This window comes from Gambusia affinis, linkage group LG24 (assembly GCF_019740435.1).
Source record: "Gambusia affinis linkage group LG24, SWU_Gaff_1.0, whole genome shotgun sequence".
Lineage (NCBI taxonomy): Eukaryota > Metazoa > Chordata > Actinopteri > Cyprinodontiformes > Poeciliidae > Gambusia > Gambusia affinis.
In genome coordinates, this window is record NC_057891.1 from 8,940,780 (window position 1) to 8,964,596 (window position 23,817).

The 23,817-nt window shown below is 38.9% G+C and overlaps 2 protein-coding genes across 5 annotated transcripts in view; both read left to right on the forward strand.

Moving 5' to 3' along the window:
- Positions 1 to 14,655, forward strand: part of LOC122826898 (muscle M-line assembly protein unc-89-like) — a 28,574-nt gene extending 13,919 nt beyond the window's left edge. The window contains exons 1-9 of one of the 4 annotated variants that reach the window (XM_044109258.1): positions 6,217 to 6,364; positions 7,221 to 7,308; positions 10,456 to 10,731; positions 10,996 to 11,075; positions 11,386 to 11,566; positions 11,768 to 11,842; positions 12,452 to 12,529; positions 12,679 to 12,941; positions 13,129 to 14,655. In XM_044109258.1, the coding sequence (XP_043965193.1) occupies positions 7,239 to 7,308; positions 10,456 to 10,731; positions 10,996 to 11,075; positions 11,386 to 11,566; positions 11,768 to 11,842; positions 12,452 to 12,529; positions 12,679 to 12,941; positions 13,129 to 13,218 (1,113 nt within the window). In that variant the 5' untranslated portion in view covers positions 6,217 to 6,364; positions 7,221 to 7,238 and the 3' untranslated portion in view covers positions 13,219 to 14,655. Of the gene's footprint in view, positions 1 to 3,084; positions 3,361 to 3,625; positions 3,706 to 4,018; positions 4,200 to 4,331; positions 4,389 to 4,482; positions 4,561 to 4,763; positions 5,634 to 6,216; positions 7,309 to 10,455; positions 10,732 to 10,995; positions 11,076 to 11,385; positions 11,567 to 11,767; positions 11,843 to 12,451; positions 12,530 to 12,678; positions 12,942 to 13,128 lie in introns of those variants that run through there. The other 3 variants (XM_044109257.1, XM_044109254.1, XM_044109255.1) reach the window with 3 other exon arrangements.
- Positions 14,656 to 17,849: 3,194 nt separating this feature from the next.
- Positions 17,850 to 23,817, forward strand: part of ptgfrnb (prostaglandin F2 receptor inhibitor b) — a 48,303-nt gene continuing 42,335 nt past the window's right edge. Inside the window, exons 1-3 of the mRNA XM_044109262.1 lie at positions 17,850 to 18,309; positions 21,873 to 21,985; positions 22,135 to 22,393. Of these exons, the coding sequence (XP_043965197.1) occupies positions 18,264 to 18,309; positions 21,873 to 21,985; positions 22,135 to 22,393 (418 nt within the window). The 5' untranslated portion in view covers positions 17,850 to 18,263. The remainder of the gene's footprint in view (positions 18,310 to 21,872; positions 21,986 to 22,134; positions 22,394 to 23,817) is intronic.

Genomic DNA, 23,817 nt, shown 5'->3' on the forward strand with positions numbered 1-23,817 from the left:
TAGGAGGTTTAGGTTCTGGATAAATAAGATGATTTTCCTTGGAAAGCAGAAGCAGAACTCTATTTAGCGAGTTATTTCACCAATAACTCGCTAAATATTTGGCCTTGAGTCCTAATTTCTGCCTGTCTTTAATCACTGAACAGACGATGTTGAGCTTCCTTTGAAGCAGACGGATCCCGAGCAGCCGACATCATCGTCATCTTCCTCCTCTTCCTAACCATCATCCTCCTCATCGCCGCCAGCCATGAGCCAAACAATATTTCTACATAGTTTTTTTTTCCTGTCTCTGATTTGACAAAAAAAAACATTTTTGCAAAAATCAAAAGTTTTAGCTACTTCAATTCAGAAACATTAAAACTCATTGAAGTTTGTGATCTTGACTGATCTGAAAATCTTTTCCAGAGTTTTAACCAGACATTTTTGTCATTCTGGATGTAGAGAAACAAAACATGTTTCTGTGAACTGTTGATTCTTTAGTGAAGATGCTCTGTGCTATGCTTTGAGAGTAAATGTAATAATAATGTAATATTTCAATTGTTGATTTTTTTGGGGGGGGATTTCATGATGTAAAGCACTTTGAACTTCTTTGTTGCTGAAATCTGCTGAACACATAAACTTGACTGATTGATAGATTAAAAACAACAAAGGGTGAAGGGTGGTTCGCCCAGGGCGCCAAGCAGGTTAGGACCACATCTGTGGTGCAGAAATCATTTATTGTAAGGTTTTGCAACCTGCGAGATAAAGAGAGGAAAAATAATCTACTGTATCTTAACTGTGTGGCCAGAAATAAGGAAGTTTTGATGTCAATCTTAGTTCTGAGAGCTCAAAACACCGAAAGAACTTTAATAGCTTTAAATAAGATTTTGAGGTCAACAACACCTACAGGCCTCTTTCCGAGCTGGTTTGGTTTTGGTTTTTTTTTTTTTTTTGGGGGGGGAGGGGAGGGTCTGGTGGTTGCAGCTCAAATGATCTCATTATTGAATTTGTGGCACAATAATTACATTTAGTCAGTGAGGAGAGAGAAGTAAATCAAGACAGGCGCCTCTTTGTTGCTCTATAAACGACATTTTCTACTCGCTGTCTTTCTTAAACAAAGAGCTCGTGCACAAGACGTGAGCAATACGAGCCGCTGTGACAGAAAATAAACCTCGATGATGGAAAGTTCTTTTATTCAGCCCAGTGTGAGGAGGACGATGATGAAGATGGCATCGGTTTCTGTCGTCTCGGTGTTTCTGCTCTGCTGCTCCACCGTCGCCTCCCAAGGTACTGAACCGATAATAAATCACTTTTCACTGTTGGAAGGGGAAGATTTAACATTTGTCCTAAGGATGATGTTTATTTCCAGTAGTTTGTTCTCATTTAGTGGAATTCTAGATCTTTAAGCTCCTTCGTTTTCATGTTTCCTGAAGCAGATATTTGCTCTTTCACATCTCTAAAATACAGAAGAATTCACTTGTCATGTTTTCATCTTTTTGTTTCAGTTTTCAAGTGAAAAGATGAAACTTTTATACACAATGTACTACCTTGGAATGATAGGAAACCAGTTAATTTCTCAAAGAAAAGGTTTTATTCCTCAATTGAGGCAGGTCCATTAAGTGATTTCTATTCAGATTTTTCACAATTGAGTTTTTATTGAATAATTTTGTGTCTTTAGCGGCTGGAGAAGAAAACAGAGAAATCCAAATACCTTTGTTTTCCCATTTCTGTTCCGTTGGACTTTTCTTCCATGAGTTTCTCCCAGTAGTTTGTTGGAGTTCTGACCTGTTCATCATGACAGAACTGCTGGAGTCCAAAAATACACACACACACACACACCTTTTCGGATCTTCACACAACCTCTCCCTTGGACTCAGATCATGTCTTTATGACGGCCACCCCAAAACATTTACTTTGTTGTCCTTCAGCCACTTTGTAGCCGTTTTGGCTGTAAGTTGAGGTTTATCTTCCATTTGAAGACCAAACCGTGGCTAAAACTTTACTTGATGTCTTTCCATTTTGTTTCAATATTTCTGCATAATTTTCTTTCCTCATGATGTCATCTGTTTAATAAAGTGCACCAGTTCCTCCTGCTGCTGCTGCTGCTGCCACCCCCACACCCACAGGGTGGATTGTGGTTTTTAATGAAATATCCAGATATCAGTTGGTCCCTACTTTTTTGCACAATTTTATCCTTAATTTTTATTCTTCTGGTCTCACAAGTCGTAAGAGGAGCTTTCTACAAGCTGCTCAAATTTTATACAGCTTCTTATTTTCACACCGAGAGATTTTATATGAAACGGTGACTCAGGAAACGGTTTATTCACTGTGGGTTTAACTTCACAGAAATCGAAACTCGTTCAAAGTTATTCAGTAATTATGTACCATCTCTGTTCTTTAGAAAAGTTTCCATCCGCCAGAGGAACTTTATTATTAATATTAACCCAGCAAAATGACGCCGCAGTGGGCAGGATCCAGACGCCCCACAGTGAAGGGAGTGGAGGCTCGACTTTAACCCTTCAACTGTCACCCCGAATACTGTCACATGCAGGTCAATAGGGACACCAGCATCCTCATGGCAGTTAAAGGGTTAAAGTCAGAGAACCGTGTGGGAATATGTGTGTGTGTGTGTGCGTAGGGGTGTGTGTGTGCGTAGGGGTGTGTGTGCGTGTGTGCGTGTGTGTGTGTGTGTGTGTGTGTGTGTGTCAGTTTCTGTGGTCAGCGCAGAGCAAACAGGATGCAACACTCACAGCATCCAACAGCGGTGAGACGCTGAAACAAAAGATTGAACGCAGAGAGCTGCAGAGTTTCATTTTGAATCCCAGGTAAACATCAAATGAAGGTAGAGCAAGAAATATTAGAGGAGCTCCATTTTCTGAATGCTGTGCATCAGAAAAGTATTCACATCTTCAGAACCTTTTTCCGTTTAAAACGGGCAACTTGAATGAATGTTAACAGGATCTGCATCCAGTCATTAAAAAACTCAAATAAAAACCTAAAGCAACCTCTCTTAGTAAACTGTGAGGTGATTGTTGTCTGTTGTCCAGAAAGTCTCCATCTTCTCTGAACCCTGCTCTTCTTCTGCTTCCTTTTCTTTCTGATCCAAAGGTTGTGACAAGTACGCTGCAACGGGTCGAAGCTTCAATGTTCCTCTGGGATACAAACTGAAATCTACAGATACTCTGAAGTGGAGGTTTAATGAGACAGTAATATATTATAAAAGACCGTCACGTGTGGTTTCTGGTGAAGCTACTGACATTACTGAAGATGGATCCCTCAAACTGACTAATCTGAAGAAGGACCAAGAAGGGGTTTACACCGCAGAGATTTTCGATAGCAATGGAAAATTACTGAAAACAGTGAAAACACACTTATGTATAAAAGGTAGGTACAAAATATTACATGTGTTTTTTTATAGTTTTCTAAACATTACTATTCATATTTGAAAGCCCCTCATGGATCTTTTAAATTTCCTCGTAGAAGATGTCAAAATGTTAACAATTAATTTGATGTCATGAAACTGTGAGTTTATTGTTTTGATCCACTGGAAGAGCTTGAACATGAAACTCAGCAGATCACCGGTTTTTATTGGAATATCTTTTATATTCCCTCAATGACGTCTGGTGTTCTTGGTCCAATGAAACCTCAGATCCTGTGAAGAAGCCTGCAGTGGAAGCAGAATGTAAAGAAGAAGAAAACAAAGTGATCTTTAAATGCGTTACTGATAAGGTAAATTCTCATTTTGCCTCTTTATAAAAATCCAAAAACACTAAACGCTGACTCATGTTTTTCTAAAGTTCTTATCCACATTTATTCCTCCAGTTTTAAATCAACTCTTTCCTTCTCATATGGCTCTGTCAAAGTCAAAGCAACAGAATGTTGTTACCATATGATACATTTTGATCCTTTGAGATTTGCGTTACTGTGTGACTTTAAAATAATAATAATAATAATTTTAGATTGTTCTGAACAGTCCCACTTTATTTGTTTCTATGTTTTTCTTGAACTTTCCAATCAGTCTTTTATTCTTATTTCCCTTTAGACACCCAAGTCTGAAATCAAAAAGTACCAATGGCTTCGGAACAACGTCCAGATGGACAAAACAGTTCAGACCTTTATGTTGACGGCTGCAGAAACTAAAGACATCAAATTTGCTTGCAACATTTCCAATGATGTCAGTTTTGAGATCAGTGAGCCTGTCACTCATAATTGCGCTGAAATAGGTCAGTATTTATGTTGTGGTCATTATGGCTAAAAGCTGCACAACATGCTTCAGCCAGTAACTGCAGTTTAAAACAGGATGGAATAGCAATGAGTAAAGTTAATTGTTTTTGGTTATTTATTATTTTTTAAAGGTTTCCCAGAAAATCGGTGTGGAATACGTCTCTGGGATTTTAATGGATACAATGTTGGTATGTTTTTAAATTGACATAAATACATGAAATACACTAAAAAGTCCATAAATCATGAGCATTTTTAATAACAGTCGTGCTATAATGTTTCTAGTTGTTCTTCTTCTGCTGGCCATCGCCGCTACTGTTTGCTGTATCTAGGATAAAAGGAAAAGGAAGATGCGACTGAAGAGTAATGTGTTATTTCATTTTATTGATCAGTTGTTCAGAATAAGAACTTTGCAGATGTACAAAGAAATAAATTCTAATCAAAACGAGTGTTTGTCCTCTGACTTCTTGTTTAAAATAACGTCTTCACTGAGAATATTTCACCAATAACTAACTAAATATTTGGCCTTGAGTCCTAATTTCTGCCTGTCTTTAATCACTGAACAGACGATGTTGAGCTTCCTTTGAAGCAGCTGACATCATCGCCATCTTCCTCCTCTTCCTAACCATCATCCTCCTCATCGCCGCCAGCCATGAGCCAAACAATATTTCTACACGCTCAGGACAAAGATCTGTACATTAGTGAAAACATTTCTCCTTTTCCTAGAGGCAAATTAAGACTCGCAGACAAATAATTTTGTGGTTGTGGGATTGAAACGAGCAATAAAATGTAATGGATGAAATGTAAAAGTAAATAAAAATGCTTGGTGTCGCATAAAAGTAGAAGTGGGGCCTTTTGGATCACTTCCTTCTCTTGTTGGTGAGCTGTTACAGGAAATAAGATCATATTTGGCCTTCTTTTTCAAACACACAGCAGTAAATAATAATAGTAACAATAATAATAATAATGTTAATATTAGTGAGAAAACAGGCCTCAAAGTTTGTCTTTTTTCCCAGTGAGCAAACGGGTGTGTTTTTTTTGTTTGTTTGCTTTTTTCAAATATTCATCTTATTGGCTGAAACCAAAAACAAAAGCGTGTGAACAGCCAATGAAACGTTGTTAATATGTAAATCATCTGTGAGTTTTTCCCCACATTCTGAAAATGAACTCTGTAAACAAACTGAATTCAAACACAAAGATTACCGTCTCCAAATCTCTGAAACTGCAATTTAAAACGATTTCAGTGGCTTCTTAATAAATTCAACTAGTAAACTTTGCAATAAAAGAAATTCCCTATTCTCTCAGAAATTTGTGGGGTTTTTTTTACCATTTTCTTTGTTTCTGCCATGGTGACTTGTTCCATTTACTACCACATTGACTTTTCTTGTACATAATCTCAATCACATGCTTTATTAAACTTTATTGGTAGACCTTGAGATGATTGTTGTCTGCCATCTAGTGTCCATTTTCCAAAAATCTTTTTCTTCTTTTGCTTTTTTTTTTACTTTCTCTTTTATTGATCCAAAGGTTGTGATCAGTTTACTGCAGTGGGCGGAAACTTTGTTGTTCCTCTGGGATACAAACTAAATACAAACTAAAACCTCCTGATACTCTGAAGTGGACGTTAAATGGCAACATAATATTTTATAAAAATAGAGTGAGGGAAAAATGATGATATTAATCAAAATGGCTCCCTGAAGCTGACAAATCTGCAGAAGGACCAAGCAGGACTTTACACTGGTGAGGTTTTGGATGAAAGTGTTGTTGTCCAAATAGTAAATATTAAGTTCTCGGAAAACTTTAAAACACATGCAGAATATCAGCATATATCCTTAATGTCGTCATGAATTTGATCTAATTGAAGGTTCTCAGATCCTGTGAAGAAGCCTGAAGTCAATGCAACATGTCAGGACGCAAATGTGACCTTTCGTTGTGTTTCCGGGGCGGTAAGAACTTGGTTTTACTTCTTTTTAACTATTAACCACAGGACTTTCTGTGGAGCTTTTAACGTTTCTTAAAACTCCAGACAGTTCCTAGAACGATCAGTCACATTCTTTATTCCTCAACATTTCGAGCCCTCTGCTGTTTGGCTATATTTGAAATGTGAAATCAGCGTCTCACATGGCCGCGTCGAAGTAAAAACCACAAGAGGTTATTTAAATGTGAGGTAAATATATTCGTCAACTGATTTTCACCCTGAAGTTTGTGATCTTGACTGATTTGAAAATCTTTTCCAGAGTTTTAATCAGGCATTTTTGTCATTCTGGATGTAGAGAAATAAAATATGTTTCTGTGAACTGTTGATTCTATAGTGAAGATGCTCTGTGCTATGCTTTGAGAGTAAATGTAATAATAATGTAATATTTCAATTGTTGATTTTTTTTGGGGGGATTTCATGATTTAAAGCACTTTGAACTTCTTTGTTGCTGAAATCTGCTGAACACATAAACTTGACTGATTGATAGATTAAAAACAACAAAGGGTGAAGGGTGGTTCGCCCAGGGCGCCAAGGAGGTTAGGACCGCTTCTGTGTGCAGAAATACTTTATTGTGAGGTTTTGCAACCTGCGAGATAAAGAGAGGAAAAATAATCTACTGTATCTTAACTGTGTGGCCAGAAATAAGGAAGTTTTGATGCCAATCTTAGTTCTGAGAGCTCAAAACACCGAAAGAGTTTTAAATAAGATTTTGAGGTCGACAACATCTACAGGCCTCTTTCCGAGCTGGGGTTTTTTAGTGTATTTTTGGTGGTTGCAGCTCAACAGATCTCATTATTGAATCTGTGGCACAATAATTATATTTAGTCAATGAAGAGAGAGAAGTAAATAAAGACAGGCGCTTCTTTGTTGCTCTGAAAACGACATTTTCTACTCGCTGTCTTTGTTCTCGCTGCATTGAAAGTAGACCGGCGGGGGCCTCTTGGATCACTTCCTTTCTAAACCAAGAGCTTGTGCACAAGACGTGAGCAATACGAGCCGCTGTGACAGGAAATAAACCTCGATGATGGAAAGTTCTTCTTTTCAGCCCAGTGTGAGGAGAACGATGATGAAGATGGCATCGGTTTCTGTCGTCTCGGTGTTTCTGCTCTGCTGCTCCACCGTCGTCTCTCAAGGTACTGAACCGATAATAAATCACTTTTCTCTGTTGGAAGGGGAAGATTTAACATTTGTCTTAAGGATGATGTTTATTTCCAGTAGTTTGTTCTCATTTAGTGGAATTCTAGATCTTTAAGCTCCTTCGTTTTCATGTTTCTGAAGCAGATGTTTGCTCTTTCACGTCTCTAAAATACAGAAGAATTCACTTGTCATGTTTTCATCTTTTTGTTTCAGTTTTCAAGTAAAAAGATGAAACTTTTATACAAAATGTACTACCTTGGAATGATAGGAAACCAGTTAATTTCTCAAAGAAAAGGTTTTATTCCTCAATTGAGGCAGGTCCATTAAGTGATTTCTATTCAGATTTTTCACAATTGAGCTTTTATTGAATAATGTTGTGTCTTTAGCGGCTGGAGAAGAAAACAGAGAAATCCAAATACCTTTGTTTTCCTCTTTCTGTTCTTCCCTCTGATGGATTCTGTGCTTCTTTTTTTGTTTGTTTTTTTATTGTTTTTTGTTTTTGTTTTGTTTTTGTTTCTTTTTTATATATATATATATATATAAAAATTGGTCGGTTTGGAGTTAAAAGTGAAAACATTGCGAGAATCAGAGTTAGGGGAAGAGAGCTTTAGCTAATTGAAAAAGTTCCCGCTGGTGGAGGTGTCGGTCTGAAATGAGGTTACAGCGGACAAACAGGAAGACGTGCAAAAGCAGAAATATTGAGGTGATCCTGCAGAATTATGGTAATTAAAAAAAAAAACATTAAAGAGTTCAGGTTTAAAATTAAAGTTAAAAACTTTAAATATAAGAAACAGATCTTATAAAACCACAATTTTCGGATTATTTATGATCCATTTTGGGTCAGCTAAGCTCGGGTTGGACAATATGTTAAATTGCAATCACCAATGCAGAAAGAGGAACATTTATTTGAATACGATATTTAATGCATGCAAATTTTGCATTGCATTAATATTTTTATAGATTGGAAAGATTTTTATTTTTTTTCTTTTGCACTTGATGCACATGTCTTCAGAGGCCGAGACGCTAACAGGCACAAAATGTGTTGAAGGCCAAAAGTCCGGAAATGTGGCCAACTCAGAACAGCATCATGGGAGAGACTTCCTGGTGTTTGTTTGTTAAATTAAATAAACTTAAAATAATTTTAAAAAAGATTTTATAATTTAGTGTTGATCAAATCAATCAGTTTAATCTACAGTTGAAAACAGATGTTTAAGTGATAAAACGACACAAACACATTTTTTTTTCTCATTGTTCGACGTTAAATCAGACTCAACGTTTCTTCTTTTAGCTGAGTTGGAGTTACTGAAATCATCTTGATTTAGCAAGAACATTATTTAGGGTTTGTTGTTGTTTTTTGTAATTTTCCTCAAATTCAAAAGTTTACCTTCATTTCGGTCAGTATCAGAAACGACTGTCTTTTAAATGTTTTGGAGTTTCTCCCAGTAGTTTGTTGGAGTTCTGACCTGTTCACCGTGACAGAACTGCTGGAGTCCACACACACACACACACACACACACACACACACACACACACACACCCACACACACCTTTTCAGATCTTCACACAACCTCTCCCTTGGACTCAGATCATGTCTTTATGACGGCCACCCCAAAACATTTACTTTGTTGTCCTTCAGCCACTTTGTAGCCGTTTTGGCTGTAAGTTGAGGTTTATCTTCCATTTGAAGACCAAACCGTGGCTAAGACTTTACTTGTTGATGTCTTTCCATTTTGTTTCAATATTTCTGCATAATTTTCTTTCCTCATGATGTCATCTGTTTTACAAAGTGCACCAGTTCCTCCTCCTGCTGCTGCTGCCACCCCCATAGTTCTCACTTTGTTTCCTGGCATATAGAACACAGAAATAATTTTCATGATTGTATCTCAGCCACAAAAACAGGAGAAATTTGGTCTGATGTAACGTCAGACAGCGTTCTGACAGTGTTATTCAGAGTTTCTAAGTATTTACTGAGTAACGTGACGTGTTTCTGGTAATCATGGAGGAAAGTGGGCTGGACCTTCTAGCTGAGCTGTTGCTCCTGTAAAGGTCATGGATTTCGTAACGTTGCGTCTTCTCAGTCTGGTTTGAAAGTGAAACAAAGCCTCCGGCATCCACCGTCTTCTGGAGCTCAGGTGGAGGTTTTTCTTCAGGTTCTGCGCAGCGACCCGGTTCTACCTTTGCTCAGAACGTCACATCCTGTTCAGACTTTTCTTGTTTCTCAGACTTTAAACAGCTGGAAGGATTCAGAGATTGTGAGATCAGTTTTGAGGTTTGAAGCTCAACTGTTCTGGTTGCAGTCGGAGTGGATTGTGGTTTTTAATGAAATATCCAGATATCAGTTGGTCAGAGGTCCCTGCTTCTTTGCACAATTCATCTTTAATTTTTATTCTTCTGGTCTAACAAGTCGTAAGAGCAGCTTTCCACAAGCTGTTCAAATTTTATACACCTTCTTAGTTTCACACCGAGAGGTTTGATATGAAACAGTTTACTCACTGCGGGTTTAACTTCACAGAAATCGAAACTCGTTCAAAGTTATTATATAATTGTGTACCAACTCTGTTCTTTACAAAAGTTTCCATCCACCAGAGGAACTTTATTCTTAATATTAAACCAGCAAAATGACACCGCAGTGAGCAGGATCCAGATGCCCCACAGTGAAGGGAGTGGAGGCTCGACTTTAAAGTCAGAGAACCGTGTGGGAGTGTGGGAGTGTGTGTGTGTGTGTGTGTGTGTGTGTGTGTGGCACTCAGTTTCTGTGGTCAACGCAGAGCAAACAGGATGCAACACTCACAGCATCCATCAGCGGTGAGACGCTGAAACAAAAGATTGAACGCAGAGAGCTGCAGAGTTTCATTTTGATTCCCAGGTAAACTGAAGGTAGAGCAAGAAATATTAGAGGAGCTCCATTTTCTGAATGCTGTGCATCAGAAAAGTATTCACACCTTCAGAACCTTTTTCCGTTTAAAACGGGCAACTTGAATGAATGTTAACAGGATCTGCATCCAGTCATTAAAAAACTCAAATAAAAACCTAAAGCAACCTCTCTTAGTAAACTGTGAGGTGATTGTTGTCTGTTGTCCAGAAAGTCTCCATCTTCTCTGAACCCTGCTCTTCTTCTGCTTCCTTTTCTTTCTGATCCAAAGGTTGTGACAAGTACGCTGCAACGGGTCGAAGCTTCAATGTTCCTCTGGGATACAAACTGAAATCTACAGATACTCTGAAGTGGAGGTTTAATGAGAAAGTAATATTTGATAAAAGACCGTCACGTGTGCGTATTGGTGAAGCTACTGACATTACTGAAGATGGATCCCTCAAACTGACTAATCTGAAGAAGGACCAAGAAGGGGTTTACACCCCACAGGTTTACAATAGCAATGGAAAAGCACAGAAAACAGTGATAACACACTTATGTATACGAGGTAGGTACAAAATATTACATGTGTTTTTTATAGTTTTCTAAACATCACTATTCATATTTGAAAGCCCCTCATGGATCTTTTTAATTTCCTCATTGAAGATGTCAAAATGTTAACAATTAATTTGATGTCATGAAACTGTGAGTTTATTGTTTTGATCCACTGGAAGAGCTTGAACATGAAACTCAGCAGATCACCGGTTTTTATTGGAATATCTTTTATATTCCCTCAATGACGTCTGGTGTTCTTGGTCCAATGAAACCTCAGATCCTGTGAAGAAGCCTGCAGTGAAAGCAGAATGTAAAGAAGAAGAAAACAAAGTGATCTTTAAATGCGTTACTGATAAGGTAAGTTCTCATTTTGCCTCTTTATAAAAGTCCAAAAACACTAAACGCTGACTCATGTTTTTCTAAAGTTCTTATCCACATTTATTCCTCCAGTTTTAAATAAACTCTTTCCTTCTCATACGGCTCTGTCAAAGTCAAAGCAACAGAATGTCGTTACCATATGATACATTTTGATCCTTTCAGATTTGCGTTACTGTGTGACTTTAAAATAATAATAATAATTTTAGATTGTTCTGAACAGTCCCACTTTATTTGTTTCTATGTTTTTCTTGAACTTTCCAATCAGTCTTTGATTCTTATTTCCCTTTAGACACCCAAGTCTGAAATCAAAAAGTACCAATGGCTTCGGAACAACGTCCAGATGGACAAAACGTTTCAGACTTTTACGTTGACGGCTGCAGAAACTAAAGACATCAAATTTGCTTGCAACATTTCCAATGATGTCAGTTTTGAGATCAGTGAGCCTGTCACTCATAATTGTGGTGAAATAAGTAAGTATTATTTTGGTTACCGTAGATACAAGCTGCTGTTACTCAATGTGCTCCAGCTAATACCTGCTACCTAAAATAACATGAAGTACTGATCTTTTCACTACAAGTTGTGTAGATAATAGATAATCTTTTCTACAGAAAAGATGTATTTTCATGCTGGTCATCAGAAAAACATTTTTTTTTTCTTCTTTGTTTTTGAAGGTTGCCTAGGTCTCCCAGGTCTCCCAGATGAATTGTGGGGAATATGTACCTGGGTTTTTTTAGGTGGTGGAGGAGGTACGTTTTCAGACATAAGTTTCTGCTTTTTACCATTTATTGCACTACAGTGTAGAGACGCTGCACCTCTTGTGAAGATATGCAAAAGCTGAATTCAAATTCATTTAATTATTTATTAAATAATGAAATTGTTTTTGTTGAAACAGGATAATGCTAACGCTGAGAAATACTAAAATATAGTGTTTAAATGCAAAATCTCATCAATTCGTACAGAAGCTTTTTGCCTGGAGTCTCTGTTGGTCACGGAGGAAAGTCTTTTTTTTTTTTTTTTGCTTTGTTTGTTTGTTGGCCATAAAAATGTAAATGTCCTGATATTTAAAGAGTCCATGCAATGCACTCTACCAAGATCATACTATCACAAACCCTCCACTCTAACTACATAACCAAACTTTCTTTGCTTCAAGCTACATTTAAAATACGTGAAATGGCCTGTAAGAGATAAAAACTCTAAGAAACTCTGGTATAAGTTGATCATTGAACGGGAACATGTAGAATAAGCCATGCAAGTGATTTTTTTAAATGTTTTTCTACAGTTATTCTTGACTGAAACTGAATTGTTTGACGTTTTTAATCCACACCACTGACCAAATTTCTTCTCATCTTCATCAGGTATCGTTTTATTGCTGATCATCATTGTCATTGTTTGCTGCATCCGAACTAGGCGAACAAGGAAACTACGCCTGAAGGGTAATGTACTTTACACAATTGACTCAAACAATAAACATTCTTGTCATTAAAGGCTTATGGAAGCAGATTTGATTTATTTTATTTATTTTTTATTATCATTATTATTATTAAATCTCATTGAGATTCTGCTGTTCATACTCTTTGAACAGATGAGGAGGAGCTCCGTTTGGAGTGGACCAACACCAGTCACCATCCCAACCATCCGCCTCTTCCTGACCATCCTCCTCCTCATCATCCCAACCGTCACCATCATCATCATCACCACCAGCAGCAGCAGCAGCAACAAGAGCAGCAACAGGCACCAGGCAACACCGGCCCTCGAAAGAGCCGCTCCAAGCAAAACCTCCAACCTAGAGCCCGAGCCCCTGAACCCAACGCCCAACCCCAGCCCAGCCCCCGGAGAACCGGACAGGTAGGAGCCGCTTGGTTCCTTCAGAGCCCTAGTTGACTGGATTGTTAAGATTCAGTTTTCACTGGGCACTGCAAACATTTTCTTTTCTTCTAAAGAAAATGTTTGCAGTGCTCGATCTGAGCCTGTGTGTCTCCATCTGGTATATTTTTATGTTTTGGTCTGACCTTTTGGTTTTCACTTCCTTTAGGCACAGAAACCTGCTAGTGACGCCGATGACGAGCAGCCTCCTCCTCTTCCTCAGCCCAGGAAGAAAGGCCCCAAAACTCAACTAGATTAAAAATCATCCGAGATAAAGTTAGACACAGACGTTTTATTCCTCCTGATTTTCTGGGCTGCTCCACTTCAGGTTTATTTGTGTGTGTGTGTGTGTGTAGGCGTGTGTGCGTGTGCGTGTGTGTGTGTGTGTTCAAACTAAAAAAAAAACTTCAGTTCGTGCAGATTAACCAACTACAACCTGCGATATCGTTGAAAAGTTTTAACGCTGAACTCAAACTAAACATGTTCAAACTCTTTCTGACTTCTACTAAAATGTCGCTTTTGATATTTTCTATAGAGGATAAATCAACTTTCCCATGTACTGATGGGAACTTCCTGTCAACTGGCTGAAAAACTTGACAAACTTTACTGTCTCACTTCAAGGCACTTATTAAATAAGAGTTAAATACCTTTTCTGACAGAGTTAAATACCGTCAGAACGGTAAACAACTGCATCATCAGCGTAGAGGTGAACATTTGAAACGAGAGCTTTAATGTAGGTGATAAAAACACTGTGGGCTAAGGCCTGACCCGTGAGGGACGCCCATTAAAATAATCAGCAACCAACAAATGTAACCATCTGCCTGTACATATTCAGATGCACTGCACAATTAGTTGTGTAATTCCTACATTAAAAGAGTCTTTGCATCAATAAGTTCAGTCCATGTAACTAAAATAACAGTAATAAATGACATGAATAGCATCATATATTTTAATATGCTAGATTACTTTTTCAGTATTCTGAATTTTCTGTATATTTGAAACTGATAGTGTTGTTTTTGACTGAAGTGTATTTTCTGGATACATTTTTCAGTTGCTGCGTCAAACTGTGTGAGAGTTTCTTTGTCTGAGCGTAAAAAAAAAAAAATGTTGTCATATAACTAATGAATTCTGTTTACTTTAAGACAAACTCCTCTCAGTCCAAGAAATACTATCACGGAGCGCATCATGTGTTTAGTTTGCAAATGGTGGTCAACAGTAGAGACAGGCGGCTAAATTCACTCTTTGATGCGTGAAAATTTGGAAGTCTGAATGTTCTTTTTAAAAAACTAAACTCTTTATAATTTTTTTTATTATTGTATTTTTTTAGGAAAACAAATGTTGCATTTGAAAACTTGTGATGTTTGGCATAAACTGTTCTGACGTCTTCTGGGATTATTGGAGCGCTTCCATTTAGCCAAGCTATCTAAGTTCAGTTGAACTTTGTCTTTGTTTGCTTCTGTTTTCTATTTAAATGCCGCTTGTGGTGCACATTAAGGTACATTAAGGTTGTTCCTAGTTTTCCCACATGATGAAATAATGAGTTACCTGCCTTTATCTGGTGATACTTGTTGTTATATACAAACGACAAAAGGATCTCAACCTCCATTATTTATCTTTATTGTCTTTGTTCCATCATTGCATGCTGTAATTGTTTTTGTAAAAGTACAAAAATATTAAAAATATATATTTACCTATATATATAGCATGGTAGCAACTGCTATTTGACCTTTTTTCAAACTGACTTTTTCACCTTTGCAAGCGGCTTCATCTTCAGGTTGAGTGTGCAACCTGGTGAAGTCTGTATCTTTCATCATATCCTGTGCATTTTTGCTGAAAATGTGTTTGTGGTTTGCTGCTCTTTGTGCATTCGCGGCGCTCCGAGTGCAAGATCGCTATCGTGCTTTTGTGTCGATGAGGAGATGTTTTCCTGCAATGGGAGCAATCATTTTGACCGCCTTTCACATTGTTTTTTTATTTTTTATTTTTTTACCCCCCATTAGTCTTTGCATTCTGATCACCGGTGAGACTCAACGGGATCTGGTAACTTGGAAGGAGTTAGTCACATTTGGTGCATTGTGTTAAAATGCTGCTGTACCCTGCAGCTCAACACCCACACACAAAGAGTGTGTGACAATGTTTAATGTTCACACTTTTCAACAAAAAAAACAGAAGTAGCATCTTAAAAGGCTGCGGTATTCACAGTTTGCATGTCGCTATAGAGAAACAATTAGGTGTGCCTGCCCCCAAAAAATTAATGCAATTGTTTTCTATAAGTTGGCGACTGTTTCTTTGACATTTCTCAACCTTTTCAAAGATAATTTAGATGCTTTTATCTAAAGATAAGATAAGATTCTATGCTGAAGGATGGTGGTTTTCTTTGTTTTAAAAACATAATTGAATGAACCACAGCTAACCACTGCACAACATTAATGCCTTTAGTTTCTCATGGTCAAAACCTTAGTCAGTAAAGTAGTTTGGTTTTTTTTATTTACAGTGTGACACATTTTGCTAAATAAATGCAAAATATGGTAGCATACATTTTTATGCAACCAGAGTTTTATTTGTGCTGGAGGATATTCGATTGTTTCCTTCAGTTTGATGTCCGCATGTAAATTTGTAGCTACAAACAGATGCATAAAGGGAATATCGTCCGCGTAACATGGCAGATCATGTTATGTTTTGATCACTTGAGGAAGGCCCAGGGGCCAAAGCATAACTTTTTATGCTTATCTTTAGAAAATATTGCCACTTCTCCTGGAGGACGATGACTGTGACTAACATGGAGAAAATATTTAGTCAGCAAAAATCTGGATTCTGTAGAAAGAGGAACCTTTCAGAACTAAGGTTTTATGCAGAACCGTTTCTTGTTAATACATTTTCATCTAGGAAGAAACATGAAGCTTGATGGGAGCACTCACTCCCTCTGGTGGCTGTTTTTCTGAACTGCAGCAACACAAGGAAAGAGACTCAACTTGAGGTTAGCAGAAAGTAACAAAAACGTATCAGGAAGCAAAAACTTTCTATGAAACAACAGGGATCTTCTAATGATAGCTTTTTTTCATCATTTACTTCATTTACTCGTTTGCAAAAAAAAAAAAAAAAGTTTTTATAAATGAAGTTTTTATCCTTCATTGACAAACGAATTTATTCACGCCCATGTTGATGCACTTCAGAAATAATTCAGGAACAAGACCACTCATGATCCTGGAGGACTCACTCCCTCTGGTGGCTGTACCTTCGAACTGCACAGATGCCATAAAAAAAAAATAAAATAAAAAAAACAGCGATTAAAAAAGTAAATAAAAATTGAAAAAAATTGGCTCATAATCACTGGGTTGCATTAAAAAATCTTATTGTGTTGTCAAAAGTAACTCTCGTGAATAAACAGCACATGTGAACACATCGTGGACATCGTTTTGGTTTTAATTTCAGATTTTCTGTGGTTTAAGCATTTCTTTTGCAAATATTGTAATAAATATATAGGTTTTGATGAGTTATAAAAGCGGAATTTAGTGCACAAGTTTAGATTTGTTTGACCATTTTCTGGGGATATTCGAAGATTAGTCAAATAAAGAGAAAAAGGACGCCGTAGTGTTGCGCAACTTGTTCATAGCCAGAAGATGGCGCTCTAACGTCATATCAGCTGCGCTCTAAATCATCACAGGCGTAACTTATGAATGAAATGCTGAGCTTTGCCTCACATTCATTTAAATCTATTTTAAAATGTCCTATTCAAAGTATGTGAATAAAATAAATCAGACTGCGTCGGAAGCCAGAGAATGCTCTAACCTCCGTGTTTTGCTTGCTGTGTTGCAGCAGATGCTAAAATGCAGGGAGTGGATTCGCACACACACTAACACACGTCGTGAATTGGATAAGCAACCTTTGACCCTAAGGTTGCAACCCTAAACTCCTCCTCCTCCTCCTCTGCCCGCAGAGAGGCTGACTGAGGCTTGAACTTTGACCCGTGTAGCGGCTCTGGGTAGATTCCCAGCATGGGCCTAACCGCAGGACTGGAACTGACAACAGGAGTGCGTCATCACTGAAGAAAAGAGCGGCCATCAGAGAGAAAGTGAAACATGACAGCTTGGCTTGCACAACAACCGCCATCTTGGAATCTCCTAATATTAGGATGACAAGCGTGTGTTTTCCAGAGAGTGAGCTGCCGGCACGCACCATCATACTGCCTCCACCAAAAACTGTTCAGCATTGGAGTGTCAATTATAGTGTACTAATGTGTTTTTGTGACAACTGTGGCTCCATTTAAGAGGGAAATCTTAAACAGGATTTCCAATGGTAGAATATTTATTGCCAAGAAATATTGCTGACACTAAGCAATAAGTAATATTTTCAACTAAAATTAGCATTACTTCAACTTATTTTTACTCAAGGAAAAGTAATAAGCAGCCGACGTCCCAAGAAATTACTCAAGTAAGACTACAAAAGTAAGTCTACTCAAGTACTAACTGATGAAAATTGTCAATCATTTAATATTTGAAAATTACGTCATCAGATGGACCGAAATGTTGATATTTTGAGGACCAAAATGACAATAATTAGGATAAGTAACAAAACAATCAATTAGTCAGAAGGAAACTTTTCTAAATCAGTTCCTTTCAATAAAAAAAAAACGTATGAAATTTTAACAAAAAAAACTTTAGGTGTATGTCTGCCGGGAGAGTTTTTGGTTAAGACGTTTGTTTTTCATTCAGCGGTGAGACTAGCGAGACTTCATAATAAAATTACTCAAGTAAAACTTTTTTAAAAATGCAGCGTAATAAAATAAAATAATAAAAACTCTCAAAGGGAATTTTTTAAATGTAAATGTAACTACCTACTACCCACTTTATACTCGGTGAGTATTAATATGTCATGAAAAGCGTCAGTAGCTCCACCTGGGACCTCCCCGCTTCCTCCTTGCTCACCTAACTTCCGGCCTGTCTCTTTCTCTTCTCTCTCCTTTCCTCCTTCCCAATCAGCCTTAGTCAGTCTGTGGATGTGTCTGCTTCGCTCCCACACTATTAAAAGCAGCTCAGTCATGTCAGCGTGTGGAGAATCGTGGGAACGCTCTCGCCGGGTCTTCATTTCTTTGGATTAGGATACGCCGGGTGTGCGCTCGTTTTCTGGGCTTTTTGCGGCTTCGCTCGGGGTGTGTACGGAGCGCAGCGGACCGACCGCCAAGAGTTTCATTAGGGTTTGACCCTCTATCTACGGGAGGGCTGTTTTTTCTTGTCCCAGCACAGGACAAAGGACGTGGGGAAATTAAGGACTAAAGGAGGACGGCAGAGTAGGAGAGTGGTGAACATGGAACCCGGTTTCCTTGCTCTCGCCTTTGGTCTTTTATTAATCGGTAAGACACCTCTATATTTGCTTGATTGTTAATGACTGATTAACTCCTATGGCTCGTACCAGACTGGAAGTCATACGGATTCCCCTTTGGAAATATGCGAATTTAACTCTTTTGTTATTTCGCATGCTCATGAGTTGGTAATTAAGTTATTCAAAACAAAATCGCCATTGATACAGTCCATCAGACGATTCGGCACACACTGGAAGTGTAATAATGTCTTTATTTGAATGCATTTTAAACTTAAATCACTGTTACCTGGTGGTAGCGGCTCAAATTTTGGAGGAAAAGAATCAGCGACTGCAGCTAAATACCAGTGAAATTGGGCATGATTTAACGATGTTTATTGTTTTTCTTTTACCCGAACTGACAATGAGAACCATAACGCAAAATGCAAAGCAATAAGTTTTAGTTTATACTAACCATTATGCAATAAGAGGGAAATGATCTAAAAATGCATTTTTCCCAAATGGCATTTGGTGCATGAGAAATGATCAGCCAAGCCTTCAATTCATGACTGACAAACATGTAATATTACAGTGGAACCACTTCCTTTTGGTTTTGATCACATCTACCAGTAAAAAGAAACCTAATATGAATCTAATAAGGACGTAATATCTATTATATCTCCAATACCCCTTAAATTTTCTGCATTTTAAGGTTTTAAAAGCGTTTCTTGTTGAGTTAAAAAATCCACATTTTCATTGTTCTTTATTGTATTTAAAGACACAAAGTAGGAAAAAAATTGAATAGAAACACTTAAACTGAATTAAAACGACAACATAAATAACTGGGAAATGAGCTGAATTCTTTAACTTATCTATTCTTACTAAAGAAAAATAAAAAATAACCAATTTTGAGTGGTTTTGGGTGCATCACTTGTATGTTTTAGATGTCAGAACATCTAAAACATACAAGTGAATTTTATCATAGAGGTGTCAGTAAGGGCATACTAAGTAAATGTGAGAAAGTAATGTCCATGTTCTGCTTTACTTAACCGAAGTCAGGTGATAAACTCATCAACTGCTGAAATTACAGAGTCATCAGCAAAACATGAGAGCAGAGCAGATTCTGCACAGAGTAGGAGTTAATCTACAGGCAGAAATTGGGGAAATATCTCTTGGCAAAGTAAGATTATCGCCTCACATTTACTTAAACTGCACTTCTACACATCCTGTTTCTTTACCGTCTGCGGTGAGACGTCATAGTTGTTGTATTTTCCCTGCTTTTTGGTTGTTTTCTCAGGCTAACCTTTCATTAGCCTGTCGGACTGCGTTTCCCTCGAGACCAATTTGTCCAGAGTGAGGGGACAGGGCCCCATTAACCAGCCTTTAGTCAAAGCGAGCTGGACCTCTGTGATGAACAGCATCGTTTGTTTCTGTTTCGCCAACACCGCCCCTGTCACTTCCAGTGGGCTTCTCCGACGTGAACGCACGTGAGAGCGGGGAGAGAGTTGGCTTAAATTAGTTCTCAGGGAAAGACGATCAGATGTCGCTGCAGTTTTGCATTTCTGTACTTAAGCACACACCAGATCTCACAGAAGCCGCCAACTTTGATCTTTAGCTTCTAAACTAAAGTTTAATAAGGCTCACAGCATTTTTATTTTGCCTGTTCTGAGTCTCCACTGGCGAATTAGTTCCTGTTTTGTGGTCGCTCAAATATCACACATACAGTCAGATTCACATGAGAAAGCCGCCTGTTGGTCAGACTTCTGCTTTAATGTTTCTGCCAGACTGTATAATTTCTCTCCTGGAATAAACCGAGTGCATCAGCACAGCTTTTTAGTCATTCATGGCCTGAATCCAGACTCTAACAAACAGATTTTGATGATCCTGTCATGTTTTCTCACATTTTTCCTCCAGAATCAGCATAAAAAAATAAAAATAAAAACAAACTACAAATATTGATGAAGTTTTCAGGTGATATGTCTGCAGGAGCCAACAGGAATCAGGTTTTTCTCCGAGCTGCAGGAATCAATAAAGTGCATGTTTTCAAATGCTGGTTTTTCTAAAATGGTTGGTTTGATTTTTACAACCGTAGTTTATGTTTATTTAATGACCCCGGGGTCAGACCGGCGGCGCCGGGCGCAGTAAGAACCGCTGAAGCACTTTTTGCCAGAGTTAGAAAGTGAGCTCAATGGAAATGGAAGAGGTGCTCTGTGTAGCCGTTTGAGCTCAAATCAGAAATAGAAACCAAATTTGGACCCGTTGAATGTGAACTCAAATTATATATGTGTATATATATATAATCTTTGACTTCATTTTTTAGCTTTCAGCTCAAATCAGATTGGAAAGTTCAAATTTTGAATTGATAAGAGAGGAATTGTGTGGGTAAAACATGCGGCTGCCAGTCCGGCTTATCAGGCCTTGGTTTGCTTCTAACTGAACAAACAGTGTCTGCGTGAAGGACATGGCTGCTCTGTTTACTTCTGCCGCTACTGTTGAAAATTTGCCTCAACTTTTTATATTTTAGAAAGTGGGGGAAACACAAAAAAAAACCCCCACAAAACCCATTTGAGATGTGATTGTTCAACATCACAACCCACGCTGGATTTGCTTCCTTCGCCGTGTGAATCACGCTGTGGGCACGCTAAAGGTCCAGCAGCCAAGGAGTTAAAGATGAATCCGGCTATGGGGCACCTCCAGGATGCGCCGGGTTTCTTATTTTACAACATCTTGACTCGTTGGAAGCTGAAGAAGCCCACACTGTGCATGCTCACAGAAATAACAGCTGGCTCCCTTCCATAAGCTCCGATAGAGACGAACTCCTCAGTTTCACCCAGAGGCCTCTTCATGTGGGCATCTCCTAAAACCAAAACCGATTTAGTTTTCAGCTTTAGACCCAACGAGGCAGCAACTCGGTGCAATTAGCATCTAGACAAGGTGGAGCTTTTTGCCGCTAGATGGGAAATTTAAAATGTTTTAAAATCAAATGAGGTGAACTAACAGCTGACAACATCATCCAGGTCATGTTACTGCAAAAGAATGGCGCCCGGTGTGAGAAAAGCAGCAAAAGCTCAAATAAAGCTTTTTAAAGCCTAGAGACGTATTCACCTCAAAAAGTCATCTCGAAAAAAATTGCATCAAAGTGTGGCTTCTTAGAAAGAAACTGGAACAAAATGAGGGATGACTCAGCGCACTGCGTCAGAATCCGCGCACAGAAAGTTAGAAAAGTGCGGCCCCTGCTCGACTGGGTTTTGCGTCATGTCATGATGAATGTCCCTGGTCCGTGTTTCCCTCAGGTCACGACAAGCCCAGCCTGTGGCGAGTCTTGGTATCTGTTGTACGTGTCGAAACAGAGCTACAGTGTGAAAACATCACCCGCCTCCCCGTGAAGTACAAAACTCCACCTGTGAGCCGTTCAGGGAGCCACAGGCTGACTTTACCTGCCTGTTTTCTCCGCATTTTGTTTGTGGCTTGAACGAGCAAAACGTCTTGCAGAAACCGGCATAAACATCCACACATCAACTTTTCATTTTAAACATGGACAATGTGGGTGTTGAGTGCCAGACAAGTCTCTGTCGTGTATTAGAGGGTTAATCTGTGCTGTTTTGTCCGTCCTTCCAGGTGGATGCTCGGCCCGTGTGGTGACGGTGTCTCCTGGTCCGTTAATCAGGGTGGAAGGTCAGCCGGTCTCCATCCGGTGTGACGTCAACGACTATGGAGGACCCAGTGAGCAGGTAATGTCTTGGCGTTTATGCTAATTGTTGTTTTGTTTTTTTTGCTTTGCTGAAAATGATTAACCACAGTGATGATGGAAGATTGTTTGACTATATGAAAATGGCGGTTCACCGACCGGACGGCGGCGTTCTCCTCCTCTGCCCTGCAGGATTTCGATTGGGAGATGTCCAGGGAAGTAACCGGGCCAAAGATCAGGATCATCTCCACCTTCGAGTCCGGCTTCTCGGACTCTTTGTTCAGCAGGCGTGTCGCGTCCGGTGACATCTCGGTGGTGCGTCTCCAGGACAATGAGGCGGAGCTAAAGATCGGCGAGGTGAAGCTGACGGACGCCGGTTTCTACCTCTGCCGAACGCCGAGTACCGACCCGACCACCAGCGGCAACTACAATGCTCAGGTCCAGCTCAGGGGTAAGAAGGGAAGAAATCTGAGTGAAGGCAACATTTTTCCAATAAACTCTGTCCAAGCATCCCCACATCATGATGCTGCCACCACCGTGTTTCACAGTACTGGTTTTCAGTTGGTTCATTTAGCAGCTTTCTCCATTCCTCACTACAACTATCTATTTATATCCTCCTGCACACACGCTGTGTGAACGCTGGTTTTAGACAATTGCTGGCATGCACACACACGTAGAGCACACACTCTGGTGGAGGAGAGCAGATGTCAGGTGGGAGTATTTCGCTAATGTCAAGTTAGAACCAGAGAGATGGAGATTTGGAGAGAATCTGAATGACATTGTGCGACTGAAAGCGTTGGACGAAGCGGTCGTTCAGCACAAAGAGGGTTTATTTTTCCAGTTACTGTCTAATCCTGTGTTAGCTAATCATTGTGGCATTTTTGCAACTTAAAAGCACGCAGGTTCAGCTCAGTAAGTTGCAAACACTCTAGAAACATTTTCAAGGACTAGAGGTGAGAGTGCTAAATGTTGTCAAAGTTAGCAAAAACCCCTGATGGAAAAATTAGCTCGGCTATTAGCGGATTCGCGGAAATACGGCCACTGTTGTTTCATAGTAACGTTGTTGAGTCTGGTGATAAGCCTAACAAATGTTCATGCTATGTTGCTACACTAGTGCTGCTTTGCATTGGAAAATATTTAGTTTGTGGCTCTGTCATTTTGAAATTATTAATAAACTTTTAAGAGGAGGTCAAGAAAGGTCAGCCAGGCCCTCTCACATTAGCATTTTTCTGGGGTTTCCTAATCGTAAAGTTATTGTGTTATAAAATATGAATGCAGGTTGATGCATCTTGTGATTGTTGTTGATGTTTAAGTCGGTTTGAATTCCAAGCCAGGCTTCAGCCAAGACTTGCAGTTCTGCACTTTTTGTCTGGTTGTACTTCTGAGCCCAAGGTGGCTCTGAGATAAAAGTGAAACTTTGAGCTGAAACATAACAGCAACTTGGTAAAAAAAAAAAAAAAAAAAAAAAATGAAACTAAAACCACTTCAGAGAAGGTTCATGTTTAATACAGAACAACTCATTTGATTACAGATACAGAACTGGAAACAAATCCACCTCAGTTTGTTTGCATTCATTGTAAAGAGGAAGTATTAAGCCAGTATTACAATGAATGCAACCTGTTGGGCAACAGTTTACCCTCCTGGGAAAGTACTTTACTTTCCTTTTTTAATCTGATGAATGACATTTGCGACTCAAACTCGATATGATCTCAGCCCGCCTGATCCCAGAGGAAAAAACAACCATCGGTATTGATTTGCATGCGAGCGCCTCGGATTCTGATTTGAGATCGACGGTGACAAACTGGCTGCGTGGAGCTGAGACCATTCACGAAGTTGACCGTGCCGTCTCCACATATTCTCAGCCGATTCCCCTTG